Below are 12,478 nucleotides of genomic sequence, written 5' to 3' on the forward strand. Positions count from 1 at the left end.
CACTGAGAGGTGGCACTGCTGGGCACTGAGAGGTGGCACTGATGGGCGGCACTGATGGGCACTGTTAGGCAGCACTGATGGGCACTGGCGGATGGCACTGGACACTGACGGGTGGCACTGATGAGCGGCACTGATGGGCAGCACCATCAGTGCCCACACTCAGTGCCCATAGTGCTGCCAGTCAGTGCTCATCAGTGCCTAGATGAGCAGGCACTGATGGACACTGACTGGCAGCACTATGGGCACTGATTGTGGGCATTGATGGGGGGCACTGATGGTGGGCACTGTGGGCACTGATGGGGGGCACTGTGTGTATGTTTTTACCTTTAGTAATCAGGGCACTGGTGATCAGTGCCCTTATTACATTCCTGTGTGTCCCGGCGCTGTGAGGCTCCCCCTCCTTCCTCACACTGCAGGCTCTGTGTAAGGAAGGAGCGCCGGCGATGAGAGATGATCTCATATGTTTACATATGAGATCATCGCTCATTGGATGGCCCGATCACGTGGTGAATGGCCGCTGTGATTGGCCATTCACCACGATCTGTGATCGGCCGTGTCCAAGGGACACGGCCGACACAGATTTTCCCCGCTGCGCGCTCGCGGGAGCGCACGGGGGGCTTGTCTCTGGGAGGCCATTTAAAAACGGCCTCCCGAAAATTCAAGTCCGCGCTGCAGCCGTATATATAGGCTGTAGCGCGGATGGGGGGAGGTTAAACACACTTTTTTTGGGAAAAATACACTTTAACCAGTTAGGGACCGCCCGCCGCAGTTATACTGCAGGGGTATGTCAGTCACGCGCCTGGTGCTGGGTGACGAGCGGGCACTGCAGCGCTGGATGCCGATGCACAGGGCCGGCAGCCGCGATTGCAACTAGCCACCCGCGATTGCTCCCCGCTGAGAGAGAAGGACGGTTGTAAACACAGCTGACCGTTCTCTCTGAAATGATTACAGAGCACCTGTGATCCTTTTACATAGGATCACAGGTCTCTATAGTCATTCTAAAAGCCCAACCCCCCACAGTTAGTAAACACACCCCTAGGCCCAACCCCCCACAGTTAGTAAACACACCCCTTGATCACCAACTAAGTTAACCCCTTCCCTGCCAATGTCATTATTACAGTAACAGTGCATATTTATAGCACTGATTACTCTAGTAATGTCAGTGGTCCCCCAAAAGTGTCAAAAAGGTCAGTTAGGGGTCCAATCTGTCCGTTGCAATGTCGCAGTTCCGCTAAAAATCGCAGATCGCCACCATTACTAGTAAAAAAAAAAAAAACAATAAAAATTACCTAAATCTTTCCCGTAGTTAGTAGACGCAATAACTTTTGCGCAAACCAATCAAAATACGCTTATTGAGATTATTTTTACCAAAAATATGTAGCAGAAAACAAATTGGCCTAAAATGTTAAAAGATTTTGTTTTTTAATTTTTTTTTTTTGGGAATGTTATACAGCAGAATGTGAAAAATATAGATTTTTTCAGAATTGTTGCTCTTTTTTCGTGTATAGTGCAAAAAATAAAAATCGCACAGGTGATCAAATACCACCAAAAGAAAGCTCTATTTGTGGGAAAAAAGGGTGTAAATTACATTTGGGTACAGCATCGCATGACCGCGCAATTGTCAGTTAAAATCACGCAGTGCCAAGTTGAAAAAAGTGGCCTGGTCAAGTGGTCATTAAGGGGGCAAATTCTTCCGGTCTTAAAGTGGTTAAAGAGGACCTGTATTGTGGAAGCTATGCTCAAAAAAGGCAATCAGTGTACAAAGGACTAGTCACCCATGTTGCCTGTGGGCTCTCCGCAGCTGATCTTTTTGCCGTAAGTAATTTAGCATGCCTTGTGTGTATGTTTGGAGGTGGTCCATCATGGTAAAGAAGCAGGGTTCTTTGTCTCATGTCAGAGTTGCCCCCTTTTGCCTGGTGATTTGATGACTGGTGATTTAATGATCAAGAAGCAGTGGGTCCTCAAATGGTTCTAAACACAAAATGTTTGTTTTACTTTAAAATGGCTGTAAATCTGAGCAAAGCACATATATCTGTAGTGTTTACTTGTCTCTCTCCAAAGCTCTAAGTGTTGTTTCTCTTTGGTGATTAGTACCTATGTTATCAGTATGTGTGACTTCTGAGAAGTTTTCCCCACACATGAGAATTTCTGTTGGGGAGAAAGCCCAGCATGGAGCTTGTCTATTCACAACACTGTTCTTCTGCTGTGTGAAGGGAGTGTGTTCTTTTTCTCCTAACAGCTCTCACACACTGTAGCTGCAGTCTCTCCAGCCCTTCCTCTGTGCTCCTGACAGATGAAGAAAGATTTTTAACGCAATCTGCCCTTTTGAAGGGGTGTAGGGAAGAGAAGATTGCAGATAAACAAATAAAACCTATGTAGGAGGATTTGTTTCATCTTCGTGTATCATCTGAGGCTGTTCACTTAACTGGGTATATGTAAGGTTTTTTTTTAATGTATCATCTGAATTAAGATAAAAAAAAAAAAAAACTCCATGCTACCTAATCTACCCACCCCATCCCTAAACACTTACCTTACTGTGTCACCGATTAAGTGGCGTCCCGCCTGCATCACTGCTCCTCCCACTTCCTGGTTCCACAGGAGGCACTGACAGCTGGGGGAATCATAAGCTCCTGCTGCTGTCAGTCAAACTCCTGTAAGGAAGGAGTGGGGGCATGGCTTACCAACGCTATGCATGTCTATGGACGCAAACAACCTGACTCAGGAGCACACCCACACGGGTGCCCTCATAGCACCCAGCTTGCTGAGGGGGCATGTGTACAACCCCAGTCACTTTATCTGCTGCTAAAGGAAGTGCAGGTGTGGGGGGTTGTAAAAATGTAGCTCTACCACAGCGTTTAACCGCCACCTAACTGCTAGCATGAATGAGCCTTATTTCTAAACATTACTCTCTTCACGTATTACACCTTGCTCAACCATTCTATACCCTCTTTGTCCATTCTGTCCAATCTATACAGTATTTTAACTACTGGACTGTACTGTTGACATACTACTTAAAGACTCTGTAAAGAGTGGGTAAAAAACCTTGCTTTTTCACCTGTGAAAATTCTGGAAAACAACTGAACCTCTGATTTTGGAGGAAGACAGTACAAATTGCATCTCTTACTTTTTTCTTTAGTCTGTTTTTTCATCTATTTGGTTAAATTGTGTTATATTACTGAGCTTTTATTTGCTAATTTGTAAATCAATAGCAGAAATTTTAGTCATAAATGGTCAATTTTCAGGAAAGGTATAGATAAATAATTTTTGGGGAAAGGTGTAAATAGATCAGTGGTGTACTAAAATACCCCAGTTTTGATCTCCTTAATGTCTATTAGTATGTGCTTGTGCTTTTGTGGGATTTCTAGACTCAGATTATGGATCTGTTGTATACTATACTGTATATAATAAAACAATATAATAAAACAATACTTAATATAAATATTATTAACTAATACACTAATACTATTTGTGGGTGGGGCCAATTGGTTGGTACTGAAGGTGGAGAAAAGGCACAACGAGACCAAAAAGAGTGGCACAGTTATCATTTGGTTGAGTGGAAGTTAAAAATAATAGGTGGACAACAGCAGCAATGTATTTGCTTTACAGTTTCAAGCAAGTTGATAACAGCGTCTGACTGACACAGGCATCACAGGTACAGAAACACTCAGCAATGTTATAGGCACAATGAAATAATCCCAGCACTTACAGTGTCATCTTGATAAGGGTTACTTTACCATAACACCATCTGGTTGAAGAGGGACGGCTGTGTGACAGTAAAAGCAGCACTGAGCAGAACAATGGCCAATCCTTATCCCCTCTAAAGTCCAGAGGTAGTGGAGCCAGCAAAGGTGTTCTTCTTCTTTGTTCATCTTCCTCAGGGACCTTTCTCTGGGACTAGATGATCTGTCCCTAGCCAGCTTGGATCCTTTCCCCTTCCTACCCAATTCACTAATGCATGCCAGCTGCATTGGGGCAGTGCTCTTTGTTAGCATTGTCCTCACTATAGATGGCCGTTGAGGTCATCCAGTGTTACATTGTCCAATGTCACAACTGCTCCCCTGATGTTACTTGCAGAGGCTTCAGAGGAACAAATGTCCTCTTTTTCTCCATTCCCCCTGTACAGAAGCCAGCAATACAGTGCCATCTACAGAGGGGAGGGTAAACCGCACCTGCCTACATACTATTACCAATATTCCTACTACTAGCTATTGCTACCACTAGTGCTTCTCAATGCTGTGACATTTTCCCCAAATAAATAGATTAAAATGTGTCTTTGTGTGTTACAGTGCCAATTACAGAAATGTATTAGTTAAGGGGTTTCTGAAGTTTTGTAACCTACGGTTATTTAGATCAATGGTAGATATTGTAGCAAGTAGATGCATTTATTTTCCCCACCTATTTTCTTTTCCTTTTGGATAAATAAAGTAACACTAATTGAATTATTACCTAGCAAAAAAAAGATGAATTCTTGTTTGCTGAGCATGTTTTCTATCAGTTTTGTAACTTCAAGACTTTGATGAATAGCTGCTATAATCACCCTTCCTGGGTACACAGTGTGTGCTTTTTCAAAGCTTGATGAGGAAGGAGAACTGATGATCTAAAACTCATGTGCGGCTATGCAATGCAATTCAATGACTAAAATTCCATATATCATTTCTAGGGAAGAAACGGAAATGATGGATTACCAGGTTCACCGGTGAGTCATGTTTAATTTCATTGCTTGTAATAACTTCAGTGAACAAACAATAACATTTCTGTTGCAATCTTCGATTTTTATATTTTTCCAAAATCCTTTCAATAAATTATTCGTTCTACTTTTCAGGGAGCCCCAGGACGACCAGGTGACAGAGGTCCAAAAGGAGAACGTGTAAGTTTTTTAAAAATGCCTTTTTTAAATTATTATTCCTTTTAAGTGTGCTGTCAGTGTGTCTGGTAACTAGTGACTGGTCCATTGTGAGGAAATCTTCTAAATTCAAAATGCATTTGGATAGAGTGAAATTATAAGATGTTCCCACTGACTTGAACTGCAGAATTTATAAATGCACCTTAGTGGTGTCCTTGTGCTTAGGATCATCCTGGCCAACCATAAGTTCAGCTCAGTCACTACAGTCCTCCAGAGTTACAGGTCTTCACACATACTGCCGTGCTTTAATTGGCATTCAGTAACCTAAGCTATGGGTAGATTTTAATTCACACATCCGGGTTAATAAACTAAAAGCATGTAAAATGTTTCTCCTAGCTTAGTTTACAAGGTGAATCTTTGCTGACTTACCTCATCCAATCATGAGCAAGCAAAATGACTGCTTCTTTTTTCCTTTGTACGCCATTTAGTATTTTTTGCAAAGTAAATTTTCACTGCATTCCCTAAGCCAAGGTAAAATTCTCTTGAAAAATGAACAGCCTATTTGCCTTTAGAAAATGAACTGCATTACATCTCCAGGAACCCATGGGAGAGAGGGTATGTTTCTGCCTGTAATGATTCTGCATATTCTGTTTGGAGAATACAGAAAGAGCATCAGTTTCAAACATAGCATTTACCGTCTTCTCCCCTTTGTTCTCTAGTCTGTTCTAGAGACACGTAGATGCAGAAATTGATTGGCTCCTTTAAGAAACAAAGATAGTTTTACTTACAAAGAAGTGTATTTAATTACAAAAACTACATTTATTAATCTAGTTATTATGTTCAGGGAAAGTAAACATATTATTGTCTCTAGACTTTTTTCATGTGGGAGCACAATAGAGGAGTTTTAACAAAACTTCACGTGCAAATTATTATTGACTTCACCAAGGAGTACGTGACATCCCCACTATCCAAGTACATTATAAGGAGAGAGCATTCACTATATACAAAAGAGATAACATTGGAAAAAAAGAGCTAAAGAGAGAAAAAAGAAGCAAACAAAATGCCTGCATGTAGTGTCAGATACATACACAAAAGTACAAAGAAGGTAACATAAAATACTGACTGCGACATTTTAGACATTATGTATAATCACCCTTTTAAAGCTTTTCTAAATATAGTGTATCAGGCAAACAGAATGCAGCACAACACAGGTAGTTTCCAATAGAAAAATATGTATGAGCCTGTTGATTCAAAATAAATTCATGCAAAATTCATGCCATGGTAAATTTTAGCATACAGAAAAACATCATGCTGTTGATGAGTGAGCCTGCTGTGAATAATTTCTATGTTCAATTCTGGGAGAAGTGGTCTCATTAGATGACCATTTGTCTGTAGCTCCTATTTTAAATTAATATGAAACTGCTTTCTTTAATTAGTGTAATTTTAAAGTGGCCTTTCAAGTTTTATTTCTGTTGTGCTATTTTTTCTATAGAAGTGTTGTTTGAGTTGTCTGATTTCTTTCATTATTGACAATGAAGCTGGTAGAGATGAATGCTCCAAATTAGGAAGCTTAGTGACTCCCTGGGCTCCAATTCATGACTCATTAATTCATGACATTGAGCATGCTGATGCATGTGTAATTAGCAGTGTTTGTATATCCCTAGTGGAAGTGGTTCTGCTAGCCTTTATACACAGTGCTCTTCTCAGTAAATACTCCTTACCTCATCTCAAATATCAAGTTCACATATCTCTCCATGGCATTACAGTAACCATACGTGATATCACTGTCACTTTAAAGCCTTTGAGTATTTTGTTTGAAACAAATTTTTCTAAATTTGTAGTTATCATTAATATACAGAATTTGAAAAAACAAATATATGCATTCTCATATATGTCTTCCTAGCAGTTAGTCAAATCAGTTTTGTAATGTACTGTAAATGTAGAACACAAGTGTAAAGCATATGGATCTACACTACACATTGGGTCCAACAATCAATTTTTGGGGAAAATCGGTTAATAAAGGGCATTTGGTAATTTTTCTGGTGTGCTGGGAATTGTATCTTTTTGCTGGTTTTAATTAAAAAAGAACATTTAAAAAAAAGAACTTTTGAAGTACAGTTATAATCAAAGCCGAGGTCATGTAGTCTTTAAAATCAAAGATTTCATTTTCAATCTGCTGCTTTTAGAAAAAAAAAAAATAGTTTTTAGCTATGTTAGCTTAATAATATTTAGGTGAATAAACACAATTTTGGGAGTAGGTAAACAGCACATTCTATTATCATCAGACAATAATTGAAAATTTGAACTCTACCTATGTTTGAACAGAGCATACCAATTGTGCAAACCATGCATTTGCAGATGGGCCCCCTGGGATATAGGGGTCCCTATGTGGTTGCCATGACCTCCTCCATTTTCACAAATACCTGGATTATTTTTTTTACCATGTAAAGCTGGAGGTTCTGTCAAGGTATTACATCTATCTATCTATCTTGGCCAGTAGTTGAAGAGATTGAGCTAAACATGTTTTTGTCGAACAGGGGCCCTTTGATGACCATCCCTAGATTGGAGCTATGTAATTTTTTTTCTACTTCCTCATTATCTGGACAATAATAGTAAATGTTTCAGTGGCTCTGACCCTCTACTGGAGGAACTGTCTCCATTTTGGAACAACCCCAACCATTTCCTTTTCACCCCCGGTTGTCCAACTTTTAGTTCCCAAGTAAAGACCTGAGTGAATAAATGTACTATGTAACTATCTGAATGTTTTATGTTGCATACCATTTTCAACCTCTATGTTATCTTATTGCAATCAGATTATGATATAAAGGAAACTAGCCATGAAAAACAAAATGGGGGGAGGGGGGTTGGCCATATTTTATGGAAGAGTTGTTCATGATCTATGTGGCCTGATGTATGCTAAGAGTAGGCCTTTTAGGGCTCATTAACAATAAATGAATGGACTGCCTTAACCCGTGGTAATGCACATAAGCTAACATAGCACATTAGCGTGAATGGGCCTTATAATATTTTGTGCTAAAAAGCATCCGTCTTTTCCATCCCCCTTGTTAAACGGAATGCATTCTAGCAAGCTGCTACATATTGTGCATGCAGCAGAAATATTGTGTACAGCTGTAGTGGTCCACTGCTAATAATACTTCCACAGTTATACCTTTGGTTCAGATCAAGGGACAGGACTGATACACAGGGTTAAAGCTGAATATTCAAGTGGGTTTAATAAAAATGAAACAGGGAAAGTTAGACCTGTAGATAACTCTTCGAAAAGTTATTTGCAATTATCAGTTTACTTGCATAGCTTCATAAGTCCTTTTTTCTCCAAACACTACATTCCTGGGTGTATCGCCGGGCCTGTAGTATGTGTTGTCTCTGTTAACAACTAGGGATCATCGAACGGTCCGGGTCAACCATCGGTTCGACCCGAACATTGGGTGTTCGAAATTCGGCCGAATTCCGAACTTTTTGCGGTAAAAGTTCAGAATTCGGCCACCAGAACCGCCCAAAATGCAATGGGACAGGAACTTGGCTTTAAAAGCCTGTGATTGGCCCAGAAACATCAGTAAAAGCCAATTGAGGGGGCAGGTGTCTGCTAGGAATGTGATTGGAGTGACTAGGGGGTCCAGAGGCCAATCAGGAGTGAATACGCCCCCCAGTATATAACATAGCCCCGCCAAACCTCTAGCACTGTAATACAGAGGCTGTGGAATAGAGTGGAAGCATTTCTGTTACTCCTGCTGCTTGTAAAGCTCCAGTGTCATTTTGCAATTATTAGTGTGAGGAAAGGGATATGCAGTGTAGTTAGGGTACTATATACCACTATAGTTAGATTCAAAAATCTAGTTTTTGTAGGGATAGCTTTAAGTGTCAGGGTGACTGTAGTGTAGTTTAGGGTGACCTGACTCTGCCATGTCAGGGTGACCGTAGTGTAGTTTAATGTGATCTGACTCTGCCATGTCAGGGTGACTGTAGTGTAGTTTAATGTGATCTGACTCTGCCATGTCAGGGTGACCGTAGTATAGTTTAATGTGATCTGACTCTGCCATGTTAGGGTGACCGTAGTGTAGTTTAATGTGATCTGACTCTGCCATGTCAGTGTGACCGAACTCTGCCATGTAAGGGTGACCCCACTATGCAGATTCTGGGTTAGGGGTATACATAATACAGAGGCTGTGGAATAGAGTGGAAGCATTTCTGTTATTCCTGCTGCTTGTAAAGCTCCAGTGTCATTTTGAAATTATTAGTGTGAGGAAAGGGATATGCAGTGTAGTTAGGGTACTATATACCACTATAGTTAGATTCAAACAAAAAAATAGTTTATGTAGGGATAGCTTTAAGTGTCATGGTGACCGTAGTGTAGTTTAGGGTGACCTGACTCATCCATGTCAGGGTGACCGCAGTGTAGTTTAATGTGATCTGACTCTGCCATGTCAGGGTGACTGTAGTGTAGTTTAATGTGATCTGACTGTGCCATGTCAGGGTGACCGTAGTGTAGTTTAATGTGATCTGACTCTGCCATGTCAGGGTGACCGTAGTGTATTTTAATGTGATCTGACTCTGCCATGTCAGGGTGACCGTAGTGTAGTTTAATGTGATCTGACTCTGCCATGTCAGGGTGACCGTAGTGTAGTTTAATGTGATCTGACTCTGCTATGTCAGGGTGACCGAACTCTGCCATGTAAGGGTGACCCCACTATGCAGATTCTGGGTTAGGGGTATACATAATACAGAGGCTGTGGAATAGAGTGGAAGCATTTCTGTTACTCCTGCTGCTTGTAAAGCTCCAGTGTCATTTTGCAATTATTAGTGTGAGGAAAGGGATATGCAGTGTAGTTAGGGTACTATATACCACTATAGTTAGATTCAAAAAACTAGTTTATGTAGGGATAGCTTTAAGTGTCAGGGTGACCGTAGTGTAGTTTAGGGTGACCTGACTCTGCCATGTCAGGGTGACCGCAGTGTAGTTTAATGTGATCTGACTCTGCCATGTCAGGGTGACCGTAGTGTAGTTTAGTGTGATCTGACTCTGCCATGTCAGGGTGACCGAACTCTGCCATGTAAGGGTGACTCCACTATGCAGATTCTGGGTTAGGGGTATACACATATATATATATATATATATACACATATATATTGTGAATGGAAAAAAGGCGCGCGAACCAATGTGACTAGGTGTAAAAGTAGCACTGTGAATAATTAGGAATGCAAAAAAATGTACCATATGAAATACGTTACAAAAGTGCGCTAATATAAAACAAGAGAACAAAAATGTCCATATATGTGAAATCAAAATGAATCAACAATTTGAAATAAAGTCTTTTTCATCCAGAAGAAAGTGTTCCCAAAGTGATATTGCAGGAAAACCAACTGATGAATGATGGGTGTTAGGAAATAAGTGATGAGGGGTGAGTAAATTAACCTCTTCCCAAAAAACAATCCATAAACGTGACTTGAAACAAAAATACAATTTTGTGATGACACCCGGTGATGTGAGTGGACTCTTACCACATTCGAGAGAGATTGGAGCATATACTGTGGTACCAATTGGATTCCTTGGTACCACAGTATACGCTCCAATCTCTCTCAAATGTGGTAAGAGTCCACTCACATCACCGGGTGTCATCACAAAATTGTATTTTTGTTTCAAGTCACGTTTATGGATTTTTTTTTGGGAAGAGGTTAATTTACTCACCCCTCATCACTTATTTCCTAACACCCATCATTCATCAGTTGGTTTTCCTGCAATATCACTTTGGGAACACTTTCTTCTGGATGAAAAAGACTTTATTTCAAATTGTTGATTCATTTTGATTTCACATATATGGACATTTTTGTTCTCTTGTTTTATATTAGCGCACTTTTGTAACGTATTTCATATGGTACATTTTTTTATATATATATATATATATATATATATATATATATACCCCTATACAGAAGTTAAAAAAACGCCTGAAAAACGCTTGTAACAAAAACAACCAGGTGTGAAGGGAGGGTAACACCATCCCTGTGCTACTGAAATTCTAAGAAAAAGTATCTGTTTTTTTCTGGTTCTGGACATGCTACAGAGCTGAAACTTCACAGGTACACTTTTTAGACCCCCCAGACACTAAATCCAAAGAAATCTTTTTTTTTCAATAATTATTTCAATAATTGGCTCTCTATCAAAAACAACAATTTTTAAGAACTTTTTTTTGCCTGATTCATAGTCCCTGGGGCATGACCCAGAACCCTAGGCCCTTTTTAGGGGCATTTATTGAGTTTTAGGGCTTCAAAATGGTGTTTTTTGATTCCAGAAGTTCGGGTCCCATTGATTTCAATGGGGTTCTGGAATCCGAACCAAACTTTTGGGAAATTCGGGTGTTCTGGTCGAACCGAACTTTTCAAAAGTTCAATCATCCCTATTAACAACTTTCTTTGTTTTGTATTCCAAACATCTAATCTGAATAAATATATTTAAAACTAGTTTAAATTAAAACAAAGGTCTTACTCTAGATGTCCTTCATCCTGCCTTATTAGAACCATTTAGAGCTACATTTCACATTAAATGAAGGGAAGCTTTAAGTGTACATCATAGTTTCTCTAATAAATTGTTCTGATTTTAATTTTCACCTATCATAAAAGACTAATACCTGACTTATAAAATAAAAAAAATCTTTTCTATTTAATTACATACTCTTTTCCAATGTCACACAAATCATTCAGTTATTCTTGGGTTTAATCCCTCAGTAGCCACAGAAATGTAAATGCTCTTGGTCCCCAAGGACATATTAAAGTGTTAACAGGCTGCAAGCAACGATCTAATTATTAGGCTTGAGTACCAGCTGCGCAGTTGGTTGTAGGCCTAGGGTTACTGTAGGTTTAGAATGCTGGTCAATCTTATGTAGATATTAAAGTGAGGTTAGTTATTAGCAAGCAGTCGGACTGCTGAAGGATATTTTTAATAATCTAATTTAGGCAATACTTTAATGGTTTAAAATAAGTTAAATCCCTTTATCTCTATGTCTATCCCTGTGCATGTTTTTTTTTACAGTATGTACAGTATGTACCTCATTATTTTACTATATACAATTCAATTTCTGGAAGTGCCTTTAGGCACACATGTGCATACAACTATACCCTAAAAATAAACTTTTATATACTGTATATAAGCACAAAATTCAAACAATGCTTCCAACAGAAAATGTCTTTTTACCACAATAACATAAAACGCTCAAAGAGACTCAAAGCTTTACCTGCAGGAGGGGTATAACAGTCTAAGAATTTTTGCAGGTTTCCCAACAGAGAGCCCCCTTCAACCCTACAGTGTACCCGGGAGCAGGGATGTACCTAAAGCATTTGGCACCCGGGGCAGGTCCTATATCTGGCACCCCCCCATCCAGTGATCATGTGACAGAGTACAGGCAATACGATTGGCTGCTAGACCCAGCTGGATGTGTGATGGGTGCTGTGTTCTGGTTGGGTGCTGGGTGTATGATGGGTGCTGGGTGTAGGTTGGGTGCTGGGTGTATGATGAATGCTGGGCGAAGGTTGGGTGCTGGGTGTATATTGGGTGCTGGGTGTATGATGGGTGCCGTGCCCAGGCTTGGTGCTGTATGTTGGTTGGGTGCTGGGTGTATAATG

At 40.1% G+C, this 12,478-nt stretch overlaps 1 protein-coding gene across 1 annotated transcript in view; it reads left to right on the forward strand.

The window, feature by feature from the left end:
* COL19A1 (collagen type XIX alpha 1 chain) overlaps positions 1-12,478 on the forward strand; it is a 1,241,599-nt gene that overhangs the window by 1,083,379 nt on the left and 145,742 nt on the right. The window contains exons 46-47 of the mRNA XM_082249430.1: positions 4,661-4,696; positions 4,823-4,867. Coding sequence (XP_082105556.1) covers positions 4,661-4,696; positions 4,823-4,867 — 81 coding nt within the window. The remainder of the gene's footprint in view (positions 1-4,660; positions 4,697-4,822; positions 4,868-12,478) is intronic.

The sequence above is a fragment of the Pelophylax lessonae genome, assembly GCF_965119305.1.
Source record: "Pelophylax lessonae genome assembly, chromosome: 3".
In the NCBI taxonomy this organism is placed as follows: domain Eukaryota; kingdom Metazoa; phylum Chordata; class Amphibia; order Anura; family Ranidae; genus Pelophylax; species Pelophylax lessonae.